Genomic DNA, 26,832 nt, shown 5'->3' with positions numbered 1-26,832 from the left:
CGATCACAAATATATTATTTCTTCACAATCAACATCACACACCACACACACAACACCATTACACTAGCCGTCAACAGCTTCGGCATGAAAACAATTTGTCTCCCTAGTCCTAACATCGTATAAGCTTGGTGCTTCGTAATGGTTGCCACATTGCTCTGACTGTAATTTGTCCTGCCTCCAATGTTGCCACTCTTGGTACATGCAGTCTTTTCCCACTGTTTTTTTGCGCGATGTAGCTGTTCCCTTCTATCCTGTGTCGCAGCCATTGCATCAAGGGCATAACCACCAACAAGGACACTTGTACCAACAAGATGATCCACGTACTCTAGTTCCCAGCGCCAGAAATCACATGGATCCTATGAACCAAGTGAACACAAATCAAACCAGCACTAACGAAACAGTAGAAAACATTACTCATGCAGTAAATGTCAACCCAAAGTGTAAAGGGATTGTACATCGTGGTGTTTGCACTTGTAGAACACCCAACCATCATGCTCTTCGGTACTAGAGAGATAGAATCTAACCGTTTCGCCACAGTCAGGGCAAGGGATCAGGGGCACATCAACTGATCGGCCCCTCAGCGCGCACCTAATCGAGCTCGACGATGACATGGTTGATTTGGTGTCAGGCGACTGTGGCAATGACAGACGGTGGTCGTAATCCTTTGGGTAAGAGAAGAACTAGGGACTCCTCCGCTGGGTTAGCAAACCCTAACAATAGCACCAGAGCGTCATGCTACCTTTAAATAGGCTAACTAACAAATCTTCCAACCGACTAACCCACCCTAAAATCACGGACGAACCATCCATGCGCATTACTTGTAAATATATCATCAGATATCACGGGAGATGTCGGGGATATACCCCGCGGCGTAACCTGGCCGGACTTGGCGATTCACCGGCGACCCGCACTGACCAGACGGTTTACAAGCAACCTGACTGAACATTATGATTCACTGGTAACCCGGCGGGCGGGGCAAACGGATGACAAGGCCCAAGGCCCAGAAGGCCGGCTCATGTTATGGTGGGCAGGTTTAAGAGGAAAGGCGTGAGAAATATTTGTCTTACAAGGAGTTAAGACCTGGACTTGTATCCGGTTTGTATTAGAAGGTAGACTAGTCCTAATCCTAATAGGACTACACATGTAACCCGCCCCTCTAACTTATATAAGGAGGGACAAGGCTCCCCAAAGAGGGACAAGCAACAAGAAACAATCTCTAGGGCTAGACATAACTAGGAGAGCCGGTTTACGGTGACTCCCTCGCGAGCATAATGAGAGCTAGCCACAAACAACATGTAGCTATTAACGGATGATGTTTCCCGGGGCCCGAAGCTGTCTAAATCCTTGTCTTGTGTGTTGATCCACCTCGCGTCTCTCGATTCCGACCAACCCCTTCAAGCTACCGCGTAGATGTGTTGGCCTCACGACTAAGTCCTCACACTACAACATCTGCCGTGAAAATTCCACGACAGTTGGTGTCCACCGAGCCACAGAGGAGTCACCGGAGTCGAAGGGATGAGGTCAAGGTCGGACGAGGAGAAGACGGCGGCGACCACACTTTGTCTAGTACAACGCGACCACGCCCTTGGGGATCCGCGGCGGTGGCGGTGGCATCCCTGGGGATCCGCGGCGGCGGCGTGCGGCGTCTCTGGTGATTCGCGACGGCGGTGGCGTGCGGTGTCCCTGGGGATTCGCGGCAGCGGCGACGGTGTGCGGCGACCTAGGATTCGGCGGAGGCTGCCGCAGTGGTGGCGGGGAACCCTAGACAAGGGAGGTCGAGGGAGAGGGAGGAGTGGTGGTACGGGGGCAAATTGGGTTTCGTTTCGTGGGACGGGCCTCTGGTTTTGGTTGTTTTTTTGAAACCGTGAGGTGGGAGGATGACGAAAAAAAATCAGCGAAAATAAACCATGGAGACTATTCACCAAGTCGTCCATTAGGAGTAGAGATATGAGGCAGGGAACGAATGCCAAATTTGTGTGGTATTTTTTTTGTAAAGAAAAAAAACAAAAACCATATTTAAAATTTTCAAAAAAATCGAAAATAATTCTGCGCAAACTTTTTTTTTGCATTACTCAACTCATGGTGTCCATACGTTGAGCAACAGCTAGCTCAACAGCAACATCTGGACCAGAACCAACCCAAGTCATGGTTTGTCCTTCTAATTTAACAAATCTAGCTAAGAAGTCGCTAACTTTATTTTGAGAGCGATTAACATGAGTAATACAAGAACCACGAATCCCCAAAACATACTTGATCACCTTAACTACCCAAGCATAAATAGATTTGTCCAAATCCCTCGATTGGATCAGTTTGACTGCAAGAATAGAGTCCATCTCCACAATGATAGGTAAGTCACTCCTCTTAAGTGCAGATGATAGCCCTTCCATGCACGCACGCAGTTCAGTTGATGAAAGAAAGGGCGTTTTTTTCTCTGCTTCTTCATTCGCTCAATTTCCTTTTTTTCACCTTTTTATTAAAAAAACTAAAAACATTTATTTAAAAATAATAATTTCCTTAAAATTTTGAAATGTTCAAAGTGAAATAGAAAACTATAAACATTGTGTAAAAAATTATCACCCGCTACTTAGCTTGATTTGCAGGTATGAGGCAGGGAACGCCATACATTTGGCCGGCCTTCGTTTTTCTTCTCTGCTTCTTCATTCGCTCCATTTTATTTACATTTTAAAAAATATGTTCTAAATACACTTATTCCAAAAACACAATAGAGTTTAATAAATAAAAAATGTTGGAAGTGAAATATAAAAGTATAAACATCATGTACAAAATTGTACTCTCTATGATCCATATTAATTGTCACTAACTTAGTTTAAACTAATACATACCCAGCATGATATAAATTTTTTTATAGCATTCAAAAATATGTTCATGTGTTTCAAAAAAATATGGACAAATGTTCAAGATGTGTAAAGAATGCTCACGTAATTCAACAAAATAAATACTGCCTTTCAGAAAAATGTACATGACAATTAAAAAATGCTCACACACTCCAAAACTAGGTTTATGCCAATTAATAAAAAATGTTCAAGATGTGCAAATTTTTACAGTGTGTATTTAGAAAAATGTACATGTATTGAGAAAGAAATAAAATCCATAAAGAAACACATAAGACAGAAAACAAACAAAAATATGAAAATTGGCCCAGGAAACACACAAGACGAAAAGGAAAAGAAACTCTGCAGGAACCCGGTCCCAGGAACCCATATTGGGAAAGCCCATCTAGGGTCCGCCTACTTCATATAGCAGGCGAGAAGGACATACTAAAGATGACATGCTTTTCTCAAAAAAAAAAGGTAAGAATGACATGCCATTAAAAATAAAATTGCCATGCTCTTTTTTTTTGACAACTTTACTTCCTCTTTATTCATTCGTGATCAGACTTACATCTTTAAGTAGTAGGGGAAGAAGCTCAGAAGGAGCATTATCTAACCACTCATTACAAAGCGAACTTCTAGCAATCCTAGCTAGTTCATGTGAAACCCCATTCGACCCTCTGGGGCAAAATTCGAAGACAATAGAGCTAAATTCGCAAGCCAGATGATAACAATCATCGACAATGGCCGCGACATCTCCAGCATATTGGCCATCCTTATTCATTATTTCCATGAGTTCCAGATTATCCGAGTTGACAATCAGTCTATTGCACTCAGCTGTGAGCGCCATATTCAACCCAAACTTCAGAGCCATTGCCTCAACAGTTAGTACATCATAACAGGAATCAATGAGCTTGTTTCCAGCTACAACCATATGTCCTCTATCATCTCGGATGACTGCTCCCATCGCCCCCTGAAGCAAATCCCAATCAAAGGCCGCATCAACATTTAACTTGACATATCCACTAGGGGGTTTGCACCAACCTCCCCTCTTTAACGAGGCCTTTGGATCACATGCAATAGCATAGTTAGCAGCTAAAGCACATACCGCTTGTGCAACTCTCTTCGCATCTTGTACCGGCTCATTGTGCACAAGCTTTCTCCTCTCCCACCAAAGGTACCAGCAGCAAGTGAACATCAAGTCATGGAAGTTTTTCACTCCCAGCACGGCCGCTTCTTGTGCTGGTAAATTAATTAAGCTAAAAAAGAATTCCTCCTACACTTGGCAGAGCATTATGCAAGGGGTGAATACCCTGAAACATGGATACATTTGGAGAGTTGGGGATGGTGAAAAAATAAATATTTGGAGGGATGTGTGGATTCCTAACTCACCATCCAGAATGATTATTGCCCCAAGAGGTAACCAGTTACTATCAAAGGTGAGTGATTTAATTGATTCAGCTACAGGTCACTGGGATGTGCCACTTGTGGAGCAAACCTTCTGGCCGGTTGATGTGGAACGGGTCCTTGCTTTACCACTACCTACACATGATATGAGTGACTTTGTAGCATGGAGTTTGAATAAACATGGAATTTTTACAGTGAAATCGGCCTACCATGCTCTATGGTACTTTCAGCATGGCCGTAAATTGCAGAGGACAGATGGTTTGGGAGCCACTAGTGCTAACCCAACATGGGAAAAGGTTTGGAAACTAAATTGTCCGGCGAAAGTTAAAAAATTTGTTTGGAGAACCTTACACGGAACACTACCATGCAATGTGGTTCTTGCTAATAGACACATCCCAATCCGGTCGACGTGTCCTGCATGTAAACAAGGAGCAGAAGATGTGTTTCATGTACTATTTCGATGCCATAAGGCTAGAGAGGTTTGGCGGCAGTTGGGGCTAGAGGATGTTATACGCCATGCATGTGGGGTAGACCGAGCAGGGGAGGAGATTCTATCATACTTAAATTGCCATGCTCTTAATAGTAAAGCTGCCATGTTTTGAATAATAAGATCTCCATTTAATTATAATAAAATTGCCATGTGGAAAAGTAGGGAAAAGAATCCTAAATTCGCCATGAAAATTGATTAAAAATCCAATCGTTTGCCACAATAGCATTACAAAATGACTTAAAATTGCCCTGTTTGAAAGACAAAAAGTTATGAATTATCCATGGGGTCGTGAGATTTTTCTTCTTCGGAAAATTTTGCCATGTGTACAAAATACCTTGGCGTGTGAACATAAAAAAATTGTGTTTTTTTTTAAAAAATTGGCATGTACCTAAAAACCAAAAAAAAGTTGCATATTTTTGACACAGAGTAAAAATGTGGAGTGTTTGGATAGGATTGTGTTGGCCTTTCTTTTGTTTAGCAAACAACCTTTCTTTCTGTTTTGCAAGGGTTTAGGAACTCAGACATGAGTAGCTAACATTGTAAGGCCATGTGCGTATTTCTTTTCCATGTGGGGAAGTAGTCTTTGGCCATTGTTTGAGGAATTGTATTCTGGCTTTTGGAGCGTTTGTTGGGCGGAGCGTGTGTAACAAGGAACGTCGCCAACTTTTGGCTGAAGGAACCAGGCGTTTTGTTATATCCTTGTCGCCACACCATCTTCATCTCCATCCTTACTTACACTAGTATAATGCCCGTGCGTTGCCACGGGCTCTTGAAATATTTTGTAAGAGATATACATTAGAATATCAAAAGCCATGCTATAGTGCCACCAGATATTTGAGGTCGATCTTAGACAACAAATGTTCCCACCAACAACGAGAACTGCATGGCAAACAGCTAGATAAGCAAAAAAATATACAAGTACGATAGAATATCAGCTTAAAACAACATAGCGGCCTTGACTAATTCCTAGGAGTCCACTCCGCTGACGAAGACCGCAACATGGTGAATCCTTGCACCCATAAAGTACCGTATTTCAGAAATCAGCTCTCCTGACAAGAATACTCCATTTAAACACATGCCACTTGGTACCGACATAGCAGCCATCTTTAGCCTAGGCACATCCTCACAAGTCTCACCAATGAACCCAGTGCTCTATTAAAAATACAAATTAAGACCCCCATTGTAAGTTTGATAGCATAACAATCACCAAACTTGAAGGTGTGTTTTGTCATGTAGACATTCCTCAAACACATACCCATATCCTTCTTGAAAGAAACCTGGGTTGGAATAATTGTACATACCTAGGCAGGAGAAAAGGGAAAGCAAACAATGATATGATTGAAACTACCTCGCAAGAGTAACACTAACTGTTACCTTGTTTTTTCTTAGCTCTCCATTACTCCGTTCACATAATAACAAAACTCTGTAATTAAACCAATAAAGGAATAGGTTGCCATACAAGCATTACATCAATGTTAGTAATCTAGCTCATGTGATATTTCCAAAAACAGTAGTTCGGTCACAACCGGTGGGGGACTTTATGCCTTTTGTATCTGTAGGTTTTTGCCTGGTTTCCACTAAATAGATAAGATATATTTCTTAGATAAGCATGTATTGAACCAGGCAACTTTCTTCTTCTTTATAAAATGCAGAACCCCTTGGCTCTCTCAAGGTAGTACTCGGAAAAAAGTATACTGCTTTGTGTCCGGTTATTTTTAAATGTAGAGGATTGTGCATGATTTATATCAGCTAATAAACCGCAGGACCATTTTTCAGTTCTAATTTCCAGAGCTCTAGGTAGTGTGTACTAACTTTGTTTGTCAAATGCGAGGAGAGCCATGAGAAGCCAAGTGCCACTTGATATAGTAGATCAAACAACCTACGAGGCTAAAAACTTTTTACTTCTTAATCAAGGTCAAAATAGTTCACGGAAACAATCAAAATAATAGTAGTTATCATGTCTTGCAAGAAATATACAATGGATGTTCATGTATATCTATAAGACTATAACTAAATGCAGCACATATATTATTCCAGCTCCAAACTTGAAAGCAATATATAATTTACGAACATTACTCCACTGCCATAGAACCTGCAATTTCGAATATGATCTTTCAGATCGAGAACCATATTCTGACATGGCACTCATATTTTACTGTATGAATAGTACAATGAAATTTGATTAACATGTGATATTCATTAGGAATTTGTGCCAGATAACAAACATTTATGGTGCCCCTCATTATGACTAACTTCTTCAACATGAGCATACTCTCATGGATTAAGAGGCCACAAAAACTCCTAAACTGAAAGGTTATCAATGAGTGCCACGAAAGTCAAGCCAACTAACACTCCCTCATATTGTATGCCATGACATAAAACATTAAGAAGAGATGTTTGAAGTAGTACCTCTCTCATAATAAGGGGGGACACTAACTACTTTGAGCCATAAAAGAAAACTGGCGTAGTCAAGTTAGCTCCGAGCAGTCAATACATTGCAGGATAATTTGAAGTTCATATCTGCAACCACATCAACATATGAGATAAAATGGTCAGATACAGAATCATGTACAACTCAAAGTACGTTTACACTAACCATTCTGTAGAAAGAAGATAAATGTCTATGCATGTTCTAATTTGTATTTAGTGCAATTAAACTTTGTCTAGTAGAAAATGTTAGCAATTATGTCAAGACCACTACGACACTACTGGTCTCTCCATGTAATAAATCAATAAACTCTACTCTCTTAACAATCTAGAACTGCACAATGAACACTACAGAAGAAAAATGTAAAACTTGGTCAATGAAAATAAATACACGGGTTGATGACCCTTAAACGAATGGTAAACACGAGAGAACGAACACTTATTTAAGGTAGAGAAACTTGTCCCATAATGCTTTGCATGGTTTTGATCACCCCTATATAGTCTGTCAAGCATGTATCTAACTGTTTCAAATATATACATAGCGGCGTTCATCTTAACACCAGCTTTAGCTTCACAAAAATTCTTAGCTCGGTTAATCTGCATAAACCATGAAATCTATAGGAAGTTAAATGTGTTAAGCTGAAAATAATAATACATCAGCACTCTAGAAAGAATGGGAGGTTTGATGTTAATTAATACACTAAAAAATGGAGTGCATTCAAATGGACAAAAAGAAACACATAAGAGACTATTATCTTCTTTGATAGTAGAGAAGCACTATCAATAATCTCAATAAAACTACATAATATTCAGTTCCGTAAGGCCGAAGCGAAGCTTGTAGCCTTTTTTTACTGGGACTATGGCGGCTTACGCCAGCCTGAACCACTTCATAAAACTGAGAACTATACAAAGTCCAATGAGTACACAGGGATTAAGATAAATAATGGAAGGAAAAAATTAAAATCTCCCAGATAGTGATACAGTAGAGTACTCCAATCCGTAAGGTGCCATTTATTAATTTCATGTGAATACCTGTTGGACCATGGTATCAATCATCAGCAATCTTGCTAGCAGTAATGTGCAATTCCTCAAAAACATCCCGGGAGACCTTGGAGTTTTTGCGCTTCCATATATTCCAGAGGACAATGATAACAACATTATAGAGTGAATCTTGTCGAAATAATTTTTCCAAGAGATCTTTGACTGAATCAACATTGGGTGGATGAAAACTTTGAAGTTCAGACCAAACCAAAGCTAGGGAGGAGCAACTGATTAACATATGAGGAGTAGTCTCAGATTCATTCGAGGAAGGACAATGCCCGGACTGGCTTATGAGCACTATACAATCCCGCCATCCCACTTTACCTATCAAGTTGAGTACAATCCTACTATCAGCTGCAATCGACACTATATATCAGGAGCAATCAGCAGTCTACATATATCATTAGCAGCATATGAAGCAATCAGCCACACACCCCAATTATCTCTCGTATGTTCTCACCACAGCATGGCCCAGCGCTGCCTCAGTAATATGATATACAAATCAGATCATAGTATACGCTCATTCAGAAGAGTGGATAAAAATAATTTAACAAATTTCAATAACCTTAATTGAGATCATCTAGGTTCAGAACTATCTGATGTGAAATAAATCAAGATAAATTTCAGCAAGGAATAAAGTAAGCTGGTTGCAGCACAAACATTGTTAGTTGTACATATATACATCAACAATGATAAGCATTAAGTTCCCTATTTAATAGTTCATACTATTCTGATCGGAGATTCAGAGTAGGTGGTGGTGCTGACCATGGGAGGAGGAACAGACGCCCTGAAGAAAAAGGTCAGTATTTTTTAATTATGATTTCGATTTTAGTGGTATTCAGACATTCACTTGATCCAAATACCTCTAATTACTCGAGAACATTCATCCTACTGGACTAAGATACTATAAACACAGAGAAACAATTATATTTAGGCACACTAATAGGAGGGCCTACTATCTAACAAAGTTCAATGAGTATAGATCAAGCTTTGCATAATCAGATAGAAAGAGTATAAGTGGTATAACTGTACTTGGTAGCCTACAATAAAATCTTGTGTGAAGTGGAGAAGAGAAACTAAAAGATGAGCTAAAAGACAAAGCCGCAATATAAATAGATTAATTAAGGTTAAGTAAAATCTAATCAGCACCATGATTCGACAACCAAGAAATCAACGTTTGGGAGTATCACTCCTAAAAATGTTTTCCTCGCCCACATAAAAAAGACAAACATCACAGGGAATGAGGTCGGAACCTGGATAATATAAATGTGTTCAAAAATTAGTGAAGGGTGCATCTGATGCACTACAGGATTTCATAATCTATTAACTCTATGCTCCTTTATGTCGTCAAGATTTTAGACGATGTTCTTCCTAATGTAACAACTGACTTTGTAGAAAAAAACAATAACTCTATAAATTCAATAAATATTAGTCATGTTATTCCTATACTTCTATAGGTAACAAATTTCCAAACCAGCGACTGTTAAATCTGCCAAACCAAACATTGCATAATTTTCCAGACTGAATAAGAGGTAAGAGAGATATCCCTTTTGCACCTTGTCCACATTGCTGATGACGAAGGCATCCAGGTGGTGCTGATGAGCATGTTCTTCTCGAGCGACCCTGCAGCCACCTCACCTCAAGCGCCCCGCTACCTGCACCTCCTTCTCCGCGTCAGCATGGTGCCCATAGACCCGCCACATCCATATCCCAATATAAGAAAATCACCACCAACATCACACCTCTAGGAGAACTTTGCTGCATTTACAGGCCAATTGTCAGCTCTGGTTGCTGCTCTATTATCCTCCTCCTTGCAATTCTTCATAGACTAAAGAGCAAAAAAATATTCAAAGCAAACTATATCCAGGCAATGATTTTATATATCAAAGATTAATCTTAGCAAGAGTGTACTTATATATATATATATCACTGATACTGCTTATGAGCAGCTAAAGATGGGCTAATGCTTGCACTGGAGACCTTAATATAAAAGAATAAAGGCCTTAATATGTGTAATCTGCATTAGAGTAAATAATTTTCTATGCTGAGTTTCCAAATCATCTCCATAATTGAAAACCTGGATGGCTTCAATTTTAAAAGGAATAGCCTACGACTATGAGATGCTAAGCATGCTTTGCATCTGACCGAACTTCTCTGAACCATATACTCATACTATAGCCAAAAAACCATTTGCACACGTATGTGATAAATTATGACATTTGTTGGCGAGGAAACGACATGAAAAGCTGCTGCTACAGACTGGGTTAAGTGAACAGAACAACAATACCAAATCGAAACAAAAATAGATTGTACTATCATTAAAAAGAATCCATTGTAAGAGCTGCTACAGACCTTGAAGTACGGTAGCAGTATTCAGACACCAACATCGAGCACCTTCAGCGAGGGATCCGGACTAAAACACCAACATCGAGCACACATATATTTGATAGCTCCACTCCAAAAGTATGAAATTCCTCAAGTTGAATACCTATAAACAAAAGGTGAAATAAGGATCTCTTTTGGACATATCAACAAAAAGAGGAAAGGTTATGTTAGAGACCAATCGAAATCATCGAAAGTTCAGCACATCAGTCTTTCAGCAAATGTACATGCAAAGCAATTCTTTCTCGGAGTGAACTCCGAACTCTTCTGTCACACCGAGACGGTCTATACAGGTGCCGCCGCCGCCGGCGACGCCCTACCACAGAAGATCGTCTTCGAGTCTCGAGTTGCCGCACCCAACCCCAAGGACCTGCAGCACCACAACACCCAACATACGTGACGGCAAGGTGTCGTACTTCGACGGCAGCGAGTCCCCGGCCGCGGCAGGGTGCCCCTTTGGTAGCAACGCAGCACCGTCGCCAGTGGGCATCCCGATGCCATGAAAAAGCAAAGAAGAAATGTAAAGTGAAACTGATGGAAAAATCACAAGAACAATAAGTAAGACATACCATGAAAAAGTTGAGGGCATACTTCTTGTCCATTCAATGTAGTTTTCTTCCGATTCACGCCAACCCATCTCTCTCTCAAGATTGGCTAATCAATAATGCACATAACCTAAATAAAAGAAAATTAGTCAATGGCAAGTATTATAGAACAAATATCTAACATACATGACGCAATTAGACAACATGTCCAGAAGAGACTTCAGTATATAAATGATATGCTGAAATTAAACAAAAAATATTTTACAGGTTGCATCAAATATGTCGCAGCAGTAGTTAGTTGTTGACAGTATCATTAAAATGAAGCTAAATCACTCGGTACATGTAACTATATATGATAGGCTGCTATCCAGTACAGTTTCCTTCAGGTAGTAGTGAAGAAAAATGGACAAAAAGAAGGAGAGCTGATATGAGAAAGAGAAAAATAGCATACCGGCATGAGCTATAATTCGAGTGCTAGTTCAACATACATAGACTCAATAGAGCAAATCGTTGTGCATGTTTCACGCATCTAAAAAAAATTTAGTTCAATTGAGAGAGTCACCAGAGTACTTTATATGGTCTTTCTGCACTTTTTCTTGTCGAAGTAATATAACTTGGTGGAGGAACTCAAGATTAGCCGATCCAGTTTACTTCAATATGCAGGGCACTCACACAAATAACTTTATGAAAGAAACTGTAGCTGCCATTATGGGATGCACATCTATACCTGTACAGCTGCACGAGCTCACCCTTGGCGGCGACTTGTATGACACGAAGCACATGTTCACAACGGAGTAGATGTATTGGTCACCAAGCGCAGGGGAGCACATGCACGAAATGTCTTCGAGTCGCGAGTTGCCGCACCCAACCCCAAGGACCTACAGCACAACAACATGCAACATAAGTGGCGGCAAGGTGCCGTGCTTCGACGGCAGCGAGTATGAGAAGCTCACCTTCCGACCAGTTACAAATCAGCTGGTGCTTCCACACAGCTGACGCCCGAGCTCTCCAAACAGAAGTATTCGTATTTGAATAAGGATGAGCATGAGCATGATCAAGAATATAACTGAATCAGATGGTGTTTCCAATATAACTGAATATAACAAGAATGAGCATGATCAATAGCAGATTGAAATGGCTAAACAGACAACCACCATCTTCCCGAATCAACGAAGACTACACGGCAGGGAACGAAGTGCTCATGGAACCAGCCAAAATTCACACCATCGGACATGGATGCCTCTACCGGCGGCGGATAGGACGAGAGGCCGGGTAGATTCGTCCCCGCGAAATTCCGCACAATCGTGGCTGGATCCTACGAGGTCGTCCTTGTTGCCGTCGGGTTCATCCACGTACATCACGGTAGAGGGAGGGGCGAGAAGGTGAGCATCTTCTCCTCGGCATATGTAGAATAGCCTTTTTAGATAACGACAAAGCTAAATACCTGCCGACTGGTCATTAGTGGCAGGCACGCACGACTCGCTCGATGCACGATCCACGTTCGACCTCCCGATAGATCACTAGCTACTTTATTTTTCGAGGAAAAAGATAAAGCACCCGATGGGAATTGAACCCAGGACACACAGGCTCCGCATGCTCCCTTCGACCAACAAGCTACAACATCTTAGTTGTTCAAACTGGAAAACATAAGAACTTAACCTTTTATACCTCATAGCATCAAAATAAAAGTTGTGCTAATTCCAGAATTTTTTTGCTGGGAGCTAGAGTCAAACTCCAAAATCAAAGAATTGTGACGAGGGACATGAATTTTTCTCGTCAAAAAATAGTGTGCCAACAGGATTCAATCATTGTAACTTTTACAAGGTAACCCACTAGCCAACCACCTCACCTACGTTCCTCTTTTGTAAAAATGAAAGCAAATAGGCTTTTTAACATGTCTCCTTTTCTATGTTTGCACAAAAGTGAATGCAATATCCGATCTTTTCCGCACTTAAGTAGATTATTTTACCAACTCGTCTCGAGTTGATGATACCATGGTAATTTTGGTGGAGGAGGTTGATGAAATATACCGTTGGTAATTTTTGTGTATGTATAGCATGGTAACTCACACATCACATACCTGATAACTTGTGTACTCGGTACTGATTACTTTGGCGATCGGGAGGGAGGCGTTGATGAAATATCCCGGGTCATTTTTGTGTGAATATCATGATAACTCACACATCACATACCTGATAAACTTATGTACCTCGATCCTGGTAACTTTGAGGGAAGTGGTGTTGATGAAATATCCCCAGTTACTTTGATGTGAACAACATGGTAACTCAGACATCAGAGACCCGATAACTTATGCACCCCAGTCCTGGTAACTTTGGCGAGAAGGGGTGCTGAAATATACCCCCAATAATTTACGCACCGCAAATATGATAACTTTTCCCTCCGCCGGAGGGAGGGGTTTTGATGAAATATACTCTCGATAACTTCTGTATAAATATGATGATAGTTTACGCATCACTGTCCTGATAAATTTTATGCAAATAATATGATAACTCATACATCGTAAACATGATAAATTATGTACCCAGTCCTGGTAACTTTGTCGGTGGGGGTAGGGGTGGGGGGAGTCGTTGAAACATACCACGGTAACTTCCATGCAAATAACATGATAAATCACACATCGTAGACATGATAAATTATTTACCCAGTCCTGGTAACTTTGTCGGTGGGGGTAGGGGTGGGAGGAGTTGTTGAACCATACCACAATAACTCTTATGCAAATAACATGATAACTCACACATCGCAGACTTGATAACTTATGTACCCGATCCTGGTAATATGGCGACTGTGGCGAGGGGGGGTGATGCCCCGCTAATTTCTGTGTAAATAACATGGTAACAGAAACATACAAAATTGATAACTCCCATACAAACGCCACTATAACTTTTGACCTGAAACTTTTTTGTTGAAAAACATACACTCGATAATTTCTGTGTAAATAACATGATGATGTATCATCGCAGACTTGATAACTAATATTTTACGTTTAAACACCATGGTGTCTTTCATCCAAGGGAAAAATTTTTTTGAAACATTTCACCGGTAATTTCTATGTTAAATTACCATACTTTCCCATGCTTTTAACCTTCTCATACTGTAGTTACCAGCCTTATCATGGTATAGTTATCATGTTACTCAGACCATAGTTATCACGCTGGTCATTGCCAAAGTTACCAAGCCAAACTTTCCTTTTTCTTTTGATATGGCAGAAATAAGAAAGATTCAAATAACATTGCCATTCTATAATAGACAACAACAAAAGGTGGCTTAGTTGGTTATTAGGCTTGATAGGTATTACATAGACCTGGGTTCAAATCCTCTTTCAAGCACTTTTATTTTCTTTTCATATTATGCAGCGAAAAACCAGAAAAAACCACTAGCAATTTACTACGGTTTTTAAGAGAAGGAAAAAAAATAGTGGAAGCGGGAGGAACGAGGCAGCGGAAGGATCGATCCAAGGTCGTGCGGATCTGTTGCTAACCACCAGTCGACTGGTGGTTAGCACAGTCCTTTAGATAAAGAGAAGGGGATGAGCCTACACCGATATATCACAAGCGGAACGTACCGACGATGGCCGCTGCCGGGGTGGATCGGAGAAGGGGATGAGCCTACGGGCTGGGTACTCTACCCGTCGCGCTGATGGTCGACCACGGCGGAGATCGGGAGCCCTCTTTCTCGGCGAAGAGGCGGCGGCTTGGCGCGGAGTCCGAAGCGAGGGGTCCAAAGGCGACCGACGAGGGAAGCAAGCACGGAGCAGCAGGACGCTAGGCTGGTCGACGAGCTCCTGTGTGGCGGCGGCGCAGGAACCCTAACGCGTGCGAGGATATCGGCGGCGGAGACTGTGAACTCCAGATCACAAGACGGCGGGGCTGAGGCGAGATCTGGCGGGGCATATCGATGGCGGCTTTGATGTGAGAGGGCGGCGGCGAAGGGATCGAGCGGCGGGGGCGAAGGGAAGGAGTGAGCGTGTGAGTGGTTCGAAGGAAGGAGGAATCGCTCGTATACCTGCGTGCGATTCGTTTTTTTCGTTGGTTTAATTTCGTAGGTGTTTTTTGTAGATTTGTTTTCATCCAGTTCTCTCTGTTTCGATCGGAGGTTTGGCCCCTTGACTTCGTAGGGGCATAGCTAAGCCAGCCCTTTTTTTTTGTTCGACGGCCTGGAGGACGAAAAAAAATCGGTGTTGGTGGGACAAAAATTAACCGATGAACGGAGACGACCAACTTTAGGAGTAGAGATTATTAATTCAATTATATATATATACTACTCCCTCTCTAAAGAAATGATAATCCAAACACTCTTATGTTTCTTTATTTACGAAGGAAGTACTTCTTGCCAAACTGGTTAGTGTAAAAATAATCATCACTTTATATGTACAAGGTGATGTTTTGTTTATGGTATTTGCAAAGCTTTAATCATGGACACACACAGAACCCTCCGTTCCTAAATATATGTCTTTTAAGAAATTTCACTAGTAGAAAACTATATACGGAGCAAAATGAGTGAATCCATCCACGTTCTAAAGTATGCCTCTTTTCTTCTATATATTCCCTAAAAAGAGCGAATACCTCATGTGACAGTAAAAAACAGAATGGATGTTTCTCAAAAAAAAAACTGAAAGTAATTCCAAGTTGTACCCGACTAGCACAGAATGAGAAAACACTACCCACCCAAGATACATATCATTTAAAATCCATTAATAACACATACAAACATAAAGGGTTGATTCTAAACTGTTTGCCACGCCCCTAAGAAATACTCATCACAACAGCCTCGAGCTGGCTGATAAGTCTACTCATCAGAATACTTACGCTTACGAGTATCACAGAAACGAACCGGGGTCTCCAACACATCGGTGACCAGCTCGACCAGCCACGGGACACGCTCCTGAAGCAAGCCACTGTTGAACTTACCTTTGAGTACATGAACAGCAGTATCGCTTAGCACTATGCTCAGCTTTTTGACATCCTCGGCAAGCAATACGCCCAAGGCTTCCTTCAAGCACTTACTCATATGTAAGAGCTTAGCTGCTGAGCTCTTCATGAGTAGGAGGGCTTCCAGGGCACCCCGTTCCAGCTTAGCCTCCTGAACCGTGAGCTGGGGTAACACATCATGCTCGAGCTTTTGGATTTCCAGCGACAAGCCTGCCACGTCCGAGAGGGAATCCAGCTCCGGGCATTCCCAGGACCTCGACTCCATGATCAGCGGGCGGAGGAGTGCATACGACTCGCGCGCTATGCGCACCGACTCCAGAGAGACAAGCTTCACATCCATGTGCTCATTGGAGTGGCCCAGCTCATCGGTGCGGGCCTGCAGGGCTTGGATTTCGGCATGGGAGTGGATTTTGTAGAGCATCTTTTCCTTTTGGCGGCGAAGAAGACTGCAGCAGCAGAAACAGACAGCACAAACAGAGGAGGATTTAATGTCAGGAAGAGACCATACAGCACCAATCCAAGCTTCTACTTAATTAGTTAGGACAGCATATGTATATTTGCATTGTGCGACAGAATAGTTATTAATATGAAGTGAAAGCAATCCAGCCATGTATTTATACTGATAGGCAACTAAACAAAATGAATGAATACCCAAAACAGAAAAATAATTAACAGAGGGGGGAATATAATATAATTTGGTTCAAAGTAGATAGAGATGCCATCATTCATTGTATTATTGTGTGAGCAAGAAAATTGCATCTATCTCCAGAATTAATGCCTCACCATCAAAGGAAACAATAAACTAAACAGCAGGGAAATAAAAAAATTGCATCCCATGTGCAAGGGCATAGTGAGCACAGAAAACCAAACCAGCATTTACAAACGATAATAAATAAACCCAAACGATAACCAAATACCTATCCAAACAAGAGAGCTGGAAAGCAGCACATATGACTACAACATTAATCAGCAGCTGCAGGTTAAGTGCTGCCAGTGCATACATATTTTAGGATCCCAAATATTAATTGTTACCTATCCAAACAGAGCAAGAAGATGAATATGCAACAAAAAATCTAGTACGCTCCAACACAGTTGATAAAACAAAAAATTAAAACATTCTGGCAGGCATAAACTGAAATCGAACAACATAGCATGAATTCCATCCAAATTAATATTCGTTTTCTAGCTTTGATCTTGTTGTTTTTCGTCCTAATTCGAAATTTCCCCACCAAATTTTTTTTGTGATTTGTTGGCATGATGAAGTTTGTTTATTTTGATCCATGGATTTGCTTGGTTTCCCCAAGTTTCCCCATCTTTCATCCACAAAATCCCTCGGATTTTGCCCCCGAAATCAATCATCAATTTCCGCCCAAAATCGCGACAGGCACAGTTGAAGAATTCATGAGAAACCAAAATCTGACCACAACCAACCAAGCAAACCCTAACTAAAGCGTCAGATTGATTCCTTCTTACGGATAATCAACCGAACCCTAGGTGGTGTTACCCTAATACAAAAACCAACTAATTAAATCCTATCCTAGCCGAGGTTCCTCATACGAATAGGATACAGACGGCGCTGGATCCGACACCTATGAACCCGCGCCGCGCCCGAGCAACTCCGGAGGAGGAGGGAGACCACGCTGGCCTCGAACCAGCGCCGCGCCTACCAACCAATCGGAACGAACTCCAAGCTGATCGGGATGTACAAGCATGTGCTCACCTCGGGCGGGCGGGCGTAAGATCTGATCTGGAGAGGAGGACGAGGCGTCGGGTGATATCCCTGAGATGAATTGGGTCGACAGACAGGGGGTTGCGGGGAACGGCGGCGAGGCGAGGCGAGGCGATGGAGTGCGGGGGAGAGACGGAGGCGGGCGGCTTTTCTAGGAGCGAGGGCAAGAGGGGTTCGGGCCCGTTTAACCCAGGCCGGCCCATTTGGCTAGGTTTGGTATCCGCCTCGCATTCTCTGATTTTTACCAATTTATTAATAGTAGCAAAAATGCCTGTGAGTGCAAGTATTGGACATATAGTTTATTGCATGGTTACTTATAATTGTATCATGATATTTATTTATTTAACTAACACATCATGTTTTTCAATTTGTCTTCAAATCACCCGTGTGATTTATCCACTAATGCATCATGTGTTTCATCAGTTTATCTTGTGATTTAACCCTGCATGACACGCTCATTCAACTTTGGACCAAATATTTCTTTCTTTTAATAAAAACTGAGACATCCCTCGATTTTTTTGAAATTAAAAAAAGAACAAAAAAAACTATTCTAGACCTAGCTACAGTACCAAACCTAAAATAAAACAAGAAAACTTGCGACATATACACACAAACAGAAAAAAAAACATTCAAGGATATTGGCTTATGGGTCCACTGAGATTGTAAATTGTTTATACTTCCCTAGATAGTAAATACTCAAACACAGGCTTTGTCACACACATTCTCAACCACAGGATTAACAACTCTAGAAGCTTCAGATGGGCCCTACGTGTCATAAGGCCCAGTTCCATAAAGTTGAGTCCGACTTTCATTATTAGAAAAAAAAATGAAAACTACATCTTTATCCTTTCACCTAAACTGCTCCAGCAGACTTTCCATCTCTAGCGCCGCTCATCCGTCGTGCAATCTTCGCCCATCGTTGGCGCTGGTTTGCATCCTTGCTGTCTCCCAACCTACCAACCGGGGCACAGGATCACCAAGGCCACTTTCATAGATCAGCTTCGTCGCACGGACATCCGAGCTCCCGCTCGCACCGCAAGAGCTAATACAAGGCTCCTGTGGTGGCAAAAATTGAAGATCGTTTGGTTAGAGCAAATGGGAACTCGTAGCTTCATTAAGAATGAAGACTGTTTGAATGCAAATTGCTCTTTAAAAACTATTTTGTTCAATAATTCTCATGTAATTAACTATTTTACAAAGATAAACCAACTATTTTTAAAATAAAAACATTGCAAAACCAAATTAAATCATTACTGTCTCATGGTTTCTCTCTTACACGCTCGTGAGTTGGAGATGGCCAAGCATCACATCCAGCACTCCAGCGTGTACCCGTTGCTACTCCGAGCGATGCCGATGTGGTTCGAAGCTTTTGACCCTCGTTGGCGTTTCATCGAACACGGTGCGAGCGGACATGAGGTCACCACCACGGACGCATGCATCGAGACAGTTGAGGAAGCATGAGTTAAATTATCCTACTCATGATCTGGAGCTAGCAGCTGTGTTACATGCATTGAAGATCTGGAGACACTATCTGATTGGTCACAAGAGTGATATCTACACCGATCATAAGAGCTTGAAGTATATATTCACTCAGACAGGTCTGAATTTAAGACAACGTCGCTGGCTAGAGTTAATCAAGGATTATGAACTGGAGGTACATTATCATCCAGGTAAGGCAAATGTTGTAGCTGATGCTCTCAATAGGAAGAAATATGACAACAATCTTAAGTTGAGACCAGAGGCAGAAGAGTTGTATGCGGAGTTGCAACATCTGAACCTTGGCATTGTTGCTAGTGCTATGGAGATAAAAGTGATTCCTACATTGGAGCAAGAAATACGTAAGGGTCAGCTAGAAGATGAAAAGCTAAAGGAGATAGCTGAGAATGTGGTGATTGGTAAAGCACCTGGCTTCAGAATAGATGAGAATGGAACCTTATGGTTTGGAAAAAGGATATGTGTGCCTGAGGTGAAAGCCATTCATGATACAATTTTGCGTGAAGCACATGAGTCAGCCTATTCTATCCACCCTGGAAGTACTAAGATGTATCTAAATCTTAAGGAGAAGTACTGCTAGTATGGATTGAAAAGAGATGTGGCTGAGTATGTAGCTATATGTGACACTTGTCAGAGGGTAAAGACTGAGCATCAGAGACCCGCTAGTTTGTTGCAACCAATGAAGATTCCTGAGTGGAAATGGGCAGAAGTCGGAATGGACTTTATAGTGGGATTACCACACACCCAGCAAGGTTATGATTCTATATGGGTAATAGTGGATCGTCTCACTAAAGTCGCTCACTTTTTGCCTGTCAAGACTACTTACAGCGGGGCAAGATTGGCAGAGCTATACATGGAAAGAATAGTATGTCAGCATGGAGTTCCTAAGAAGATTGTGTCTGATAGAGGTCCGCAGTTCACGTCCATCTTTTGGCAGAAAGTGCATAAATCTTTGGGAACGAAGTTGAATTTCAGTACAACATATCATCCTCAGACTGATGGATAGACAGAAAGGCTCAATCATATTCTTGAAGATATGTTGAGAGCTTGTGCATTGCAGTATGGTACTAGTTGGGATAAAAGTTTACCGTATGCGGAGTTCTCTTACAACAATAATCACCAGAATAGTCTAAAGATGGCACTGTTTGAAGCATTGTATGGGCGTAAGTGTAGAACACCGTTGTTCTGGAATCAAACGGGTGAAAGTTAAGTCTTTGGACCAGATGTGCTCAGGAATGCCGAGGAACAAGCCAGGTTGATTAGAGAGAACTTGAGAGTGGCACAAACTCGTCAGAAGAGCTATGCAGATAATCGAAGAAGAGAATTAATTTTCGAAGTAGGAAATTATGTCTATCTGAAAGTACGTATCTCCTATGAGAAGTCACTAGTAGAAAAAGGGCCATTTGTCCCGGTTCCAGAGGGCCATTTTTCCCGGTTCTGGAACCGGGACTAAAGGGTCGGGACTAATACCCAAAACCTTTAGTCCCGGTTTGCTTACGAACCGGGACCAAAGGCCCTCCACGTGGCGCTGCCTGGGGCGGGGGAGGGAGGACCTTTAGTCCCGGTTGGTAACACCAACTAGGACCAAAAGGCGGCCACGCGTCAGCAGCTCGCAGTCGCTGGGGGTTTTGTTTTTTGGAAGGGGGGGGGGGTTGGGGTTTTGAAGGGTTAATTTAGGGGTTTCATATTGTGTTAGCGAGCTAATAGAGAGAAGTGACCTCTCTTTTTCCGTGCTTGGTCGACTCTAGCTACTACACATATAGAGAGAACTCGACGCTAGCTAGTAAGCAACTAAAGGAAACCATTAATTATACAAGATCGTCATGAACATATATAGAGAGAAGTGACATCTCTTTCTTCGTGCTTGGTCGAACAACAAGTTTTCGTATATCTATCCGGCGCTGCTACATATGTACAATATATAACATCCCTTACAACAATTTCAATTTCACATGGTATTCTCCTTGTTCAAGTATGACGTGGTCAAGAAAGAATCCCGCCAATTCCTCTTGAATTGCTCGTATGCGATCACGTGGTAGGAGTTCATCCCGCATCTGCCAGATCTAATTTAAAGAAGGGGTCAATACATATATATGAATGAAACTCAACACAATTGATGGTAATATATAAAATAAAATTGTGAATATTGTTTACGTACTTCAAATTGTTTCTCATAGGAGGCACGTTCAGAGGTATAGTAGCGAATGAACTCGCATACGTAGTATCCACATAAATGAGTGTTGGGTGCATGCAACAAGCACTTTACGAGAATAGAGTTCAATCAAACTGATAAGCAAGCATGATAATGATATTGATTAAACTAGAATCAATGAGAGATGCGCGAAACTAGCTTGTACTACTTACTTTGGGGTGTGTAAATCGCAGCTCCTTCTTCAGACCCGGAACCTTAGCAGTGAACGTTTTCCAAACCCTGGCAGGCAAAGAAAATGATTACTTGATATCAGGAAATGAATAAAAGTTGCCGATATGGTCCCGGTATTGATTGAACTTACTTCTGGAGCATTGCAGTCATGTCCGCATAATACTTGGGATCTTTACGGAGCGAGTCTAAGACAATTACTAATGCCCCATCAAGGTTAATGGATAGCAGAATATAGTGGAAGCTACGCACGCATAACTCATCAATTACATTATTTAACCACGGGTAAGTGGAACCGAATATGCAGAAGACAGTAACACTCACTTGAAGTTGTAAGGAAAGAGTATTTCCCTTTTGTTTTGATGTGTAAGGAACGTTTGTAGTAAGTTGTTCTCAGTATCTTCAGCCACCTTTCGTACCGACCATTCATTTACGGTATTTGGGCTAATGAACCCAACGTCGAAGATTCCTATTTTTTGCATTCGACCATCTTCAATCTGCATAATATAGTGAGGATAATTATATATACATGCAATGAACGAGCTGAGCTAGAGACTTAATTATAGAAGTAATACTTACAGACAGTAGCAAGTCATGAGTTGTTTGTCGAGGGCCTTTTGATTGTATAATTGAAATAACTCCACAAATTCAACAGGAAGCATGTCGATTCCAGGGAAGTCATGCTCTTTTTTAATTCCGACTAATAAATGTCTTTCCCAGACTTCCTGTAGGTTTCCATGTACCAGTCATGCAATTTTTGCATCATCGTTGTTAGATGAGGATGATCAGGTTTGACGAGAGGCTTCCCATGCTCGTATCTGAAGACGTCTACTACCTCAGCCGTTTCAAACTGTACATCATTGGGCAGGTAATCATCAAGAGTGGTACTGGGCAGTAGCATCGGATGATTAGCGATATCGCTAGACACCTTGAGCGGGGGGCACGATTGCTTCTCCAGTTCGCTGAGCTGAGGAATTGTTTTCCCACTTCTTCGTTTTTTCGCTCTTGCAGCACTAGAAGTACTTCCCGACTGCTGCGCTTTAGCATGTGTCTTAGTAATTATGCGGCCATAGTTGGAATCCGGCGGAGGCGGTTGTGGTCGCTTCAGGGCATTGATAGTGCGCTTCACTTTCACCGGATCTACCTTCTCCTTCAGAGGTGGATTTTTCTTTGCAAAATGGTCCCTTAGTTGGGCACGACATATGTCCTCATTTTCCTACTCGGTCCTCTCATATGGTAACTTTCCAGAGGCTTGAGAGATGGACCGTATCTGAATTGGCTCCCGCCTCTGCTTGTACTACTAGCCGCCGGACCGGCGGCGTCTCTCTTCCGTCGTTGCTGATGAGGCGGAGAAATCTGACGCACCGAAGGAGCAGGTGTGACGACGTTTGTCTTCCGCCATTGCCGACGAGGCTAAGGAGGAGGCGGACTAGTCCGACGCGCCGGAGTATGCGAAGGAGGAGGTGGAGTGCCCTCACGTGTCGGAGGAGCCGAAGAAGGAGGCGGAGTTCCCTGATCACTCGCCGGAGGAGGAGGAGGCGGAGTGCCCTGACTCGCCGGAGGAGGAGCAGGAAGCAGAGGCGTCCAGTTTGGAAGTTTGATGTACTCCTTCTGCCATAGACATGTACTCCTCAGAGCATGAACCAGCCAATTTTCCCCTTCACCTGTAGACGCCTTGAAAGTGAGGTTCCGACATTTCTTCATAAGCTCGCAATGTTGAGCCTCCGTGATAGTATCCACGGGGTAGCTAGGAGACGTGAAGTCAGGATGAACGGGCTCCGTGGAAGCCACGCTGCTTCTCCGCTGAGATGGCGGGGTAGCTTCTGGGGTAGCTTCATGCCGCTGAGATGGTTGGTCGGCAGCTCGCTTGCTCTCAGCTTCCTCTAGCTTTTGTACTCTTGCATTGAGCTTCTACATGTCGCTCATCTCCTCTTTCCTCTTTCTCTCCCGGCTTTTGTAACCGCATGCGTCGGGAAACCCAAACTTCCACAGAATGGAGCCTGGAGTGCCTCGTGTTCGTCCAGGGTGCTCAGCATTCCCTAGGGCCTCAGTCAGCTTGTCCTTTTCTCTGTCGGGAATGAACATCCCTTCCTGCGCTGAGGTGATATACTTCTGAAGCTTCGTGACGGGTATTGCAAGTTGCCGAGGCGAGGTTTAAAGATGCTCAACGCCGTGCGTGAGTAATTCCATTGTAGGCTTGCTGGATGGTAATGGGTTGGATGAGATTTATCATGTAATCGAGTTAGTTTTGTTAGGGTTTGATCCCTAGTATCCATTATGTTCCGAGATTGACGTTGCTATGACTTTGCTATGCTTAATGCTTGTCACTAGGGCCCGAGTGCCATGATTTCAGATCTGAACCTATTATGTTTTCATGAATATAAGTGAGTTCTTGATCCTATCTTGCAAGTCTATAGTCACCTATTATGTGTTATGATCCGTTAACCCCGAAGTGACAATAATCGGGATACTTACCGGTGATGACCGTAGTTTGAGGAGTTCATGTATTCCCGGTACTCTATTAAATGAGGCCTTAATATCCCTTAGTTTCCAATAGGACCCCGTTGCTACGGGAGGGTAGGACAAAAGATGTGATGCAATTTCTTTTCCATAAGCACGTATGACTATATCTGAATACATGCCAACATTATATTGATGAACTGGAGCTAGTTCTGTGTCACCCTATGTTATAACTATTGCATGAGGAATCGCATCCGACATAATTATCCATCACTGATCCATTGCCTATGAGCTTTTCATATATTGATCTTTGCTTACTTACTTTTCCGCTGCCACTGTTACAATCACTACAAAACTGCTACCGTCACTTTTGCCACCGTTACCGCTACTATCATGTTACTTTGCTACTAAATACTTTCCTACAGATATTAAGTTTCCAGGTGTGGTTCAATTGACAACTCAGCTGCTAATACCTGAGAATATTCTTTGGCTCCCCTTCTGTTGAATCAATAAATTTGGGTTGAATACCCTACCCTCGAGAACTGTTGTGATCCCCTATACTTGTGGGTTATCAAGACTATTTTCTGGCGCCGTTGCCGGGGAGCATAACTCTATTCTTTGAGTTACTTGGGATTTATATCTGCTGATCACTATGAAGAACTTGAAAGATAAAAGAACCAAGATTTTCCCTCAACTACAAGGGGAGGTAAGGAACTGCCATCTAGCTCAGCACTTGATTCACCTTCTGTTTTGAGTAAACTTGTGACACCTACTCCTGCTATTCATTCTGATATGTCGCATGTTATTGATGATGCCACTTCTGCTTTGCATGACACTTATGATGAAACTACTTCTATGCTTGATAATACTGTGTCATTAGGTGAATTTCTTGATGAACAACTTGCTAGGGTTAGAGAGAATGAAATTACTGAAACTAAAAATATTGATGAAAGTGATGATGAAGATTCTCCCCCTAGATATGAATTGCCTATTATGCCTGAGGGTTATGTTATGGATGAAGAAACTACTAGAGACTTCTTAGATTGCAATGATAGATCTGATCTTAAGAAATTATTAGCTAAGCTTAAAGAAAAGTCTTTGAATGCTAGAATGAAATATGACCTTGCTTTTGCTACTTCACCTATCTTTATTTCCGATAAGGATTATGATTTCTCTGTCGATCCTGAGTTAATTACTTTGGTTGATTCTGATCCTTTCTATGGCTATGAATCTGAAACTGTTGTGACACATCTTACTAAATTAAATGATATAGCCACCCTATTCACTAATGATGAGAAAACTCGCTATTACTTTATCCTTAAGTTATTCCCGTTCTGATTAAAGGGTGATGCTAAAACATGGTTTAATTCTCTTGATCCTGGTTGTGTGCGTAGTCCCCAGGATATGATTTATTGTTTCTCTGTTAAATATTTCCCCGCTTGTCGTGGGATTGGCACGACAGATGTCCTAGTGTGAGGACTTAGTCGTGGAGCCATTGCAACGTAGTGAACTTAAAGGGGTTAAAGCGGACAAAGGACGCAAGGAATTATACTGGTTCGTCCCCTTACGATGAAGGTAAAGCCTACTCCAGTTATGATGGGATTGCTATGGTTTCGATGACCAGGGAGCGAATACGCTTTGCCTGGCTCTCGAGTTGTTGTTTCTTGTCCTTGAACCACCGCTGGGTCATCCCTTTATATACACAGCTTGACGCCCGGCGGTTTACAGAATCCCGACCGGCTCATAAACGTGTCCGGCTCAGTTTCTACTCTTTCCTATCTTACAACACAAGTTACACACCTTATGGCGGTTTATGTCTATGGGCCCTAATCCGCCTTTGGGCCTTGGGCTTTTAGATCTCTTATATTAAAGCATCATACACCTTGTCTTCATGGGCTTCAATATGAATAACTCATTACAGGTATAACCCGGCCCCTCCCGGGCGGTTTATACTCAGTAGTTATATCCCCAACATTAGGCCCCGGATTGATTTGAACCTGTTCATGTCAATCTTCAACACTTTAGAAAAACTTCTTCTTTAGTACCTTCGAGTAAACCTTGTAATCCACCATGACGTCATCTTACAGGATTATAATAAACCGCCATGACGTCATCTTCCAGGATTATAATAAATCGCTATGACTTCACCTATTCATTAAAAAACTGTATATACCTTACTTTTATTAATGAGCCTCCGAAAATCGAGGAGACAGCTCTGGGACATATCCATTTTTTTGGGCTCCTCGATTCCTGCGCCTGTCACTTATCTCTTCGCCTTATAAATAGGGCCGAGGGTCCCTTTCCTTTTCTCCCCTTGCCTCTTCGTCTTTCTTCCACCTCACGTCGCCTCAGCACTCGAGCGCTGCCGCCGCCGTCGACCTTCACCTCTGCCCTGATGTCTACTACGCAACCTTCTCTTGTAGACGTTGTTGGGCCTCCAAGTGCAGAGGTTTGTAGGACAGTAGCAATTTTCCCTCAAATGGGTGATCTAAGGTTTATCAATCCATGGGAGGCGTAGGATGAAGATGGTCTCTCTCAAGCAACCCTGCAACCAAATAACAAAGAGTCTCTTGTGTACCCAACACACCCAATACAATGGTAAGTTGTATAGGTGCACTAGTTCAGCAAAGATATGGTGATACAAGTGCAATATGGATAGTAGATATAGGTTTTTGTAATCTGAAATAATAAAAACAG

The 26,832-nt window shown here is 42.1% G+C and overlaps 1 protein-coding gene and 2 long non-coding RNA genes across 4 annotated transcripts; all 3 read right to left on the bottom strand.

The window, feature by feature from the left end:
* Positions 1 to 5,532: 5,532 nt before the first annotated feature.
* On the bottom strand, positions 5,533 to 7,903 carry LOC123089843 (uncharacterized). 2 transcript variants are annotated; one of them, XR_006442392.1, is made up of 3 exons: positions 7,593 to 7,903; positions 7,138 to 7,248; positions 5,533 to 5,607 (listed from the first exon to the last, which is right to left on the bottom strand). It is a non-coding gene; the product is annotated as an uncharacterized lncRNA (long non-coding RNA). The 2 variants fall into 2 exon arrangements; XR_006442391.1 differs by lacking the exon at positions 5,533 to 5,607 and adding an exon at positions 6,680 to 6,820.
* Positions 7,904 to 7,906: 3 nt separating this feature from the next.
* Positions 7,907 to 9,863, bottom strand: LOC123089844 (uncharacterized). Its single transcript, XR_006442393.1, has 3 exons — positions 9,753 to 9,863; positions 8,188 to 8,520; positions 7,907 to 8,057 (listed from the first exon to the last, which is right to left on the bottom strand). It is a non-coding gene; the product is annotated as an uncharacterized lncRNA (long non-coding RNA).
* Positions 9,864 to 15,790: 5,927 nt separating this feature from the next.
* On the bottom strand, positions 15,791 to 18,004 carry LOC123090443 (uncharacterized). Its single transcript, XM_044511740.1, has 2 exons — positions 17,793 to 18,004; positions 15,791 to 16,518 (listed from the first exon to the last, which is right to left on the bottom strand). Exons 1-2 carry the CDS (start codon positions 18,002 to 18,004, stop codon positions 15,930 to 15,932), a joined length of 801 nt encoding a protein of 266 aa, XP_044367675.1. The 3' UTR covers positions 15,791 to 15,929.
* Positions 18,005 to 26,832: the final 8,828 nt, after the last annotated feature.

Source organism: Triticum aestivum, chromosome 4B (assembly GCF_018294505.1).
Source record: "Triticum aestivum cultivar Chinese Spring chromosome 4B, IWGSC CS RefSeq v2.1, whole genome shotgun sequence".
Classification (NCBI taxonomy): Eukaryota; Viridiplantae; Streptophyta; class Magnoliopsida; order Poales; family Poaceae; genus Triticum; species Triticum aestivum.
The sequence above is the reverse complement of the archived record's forward strand: the minus strand, read 5'-3'. Positions and strand labels throughout refer to the sequence as shown.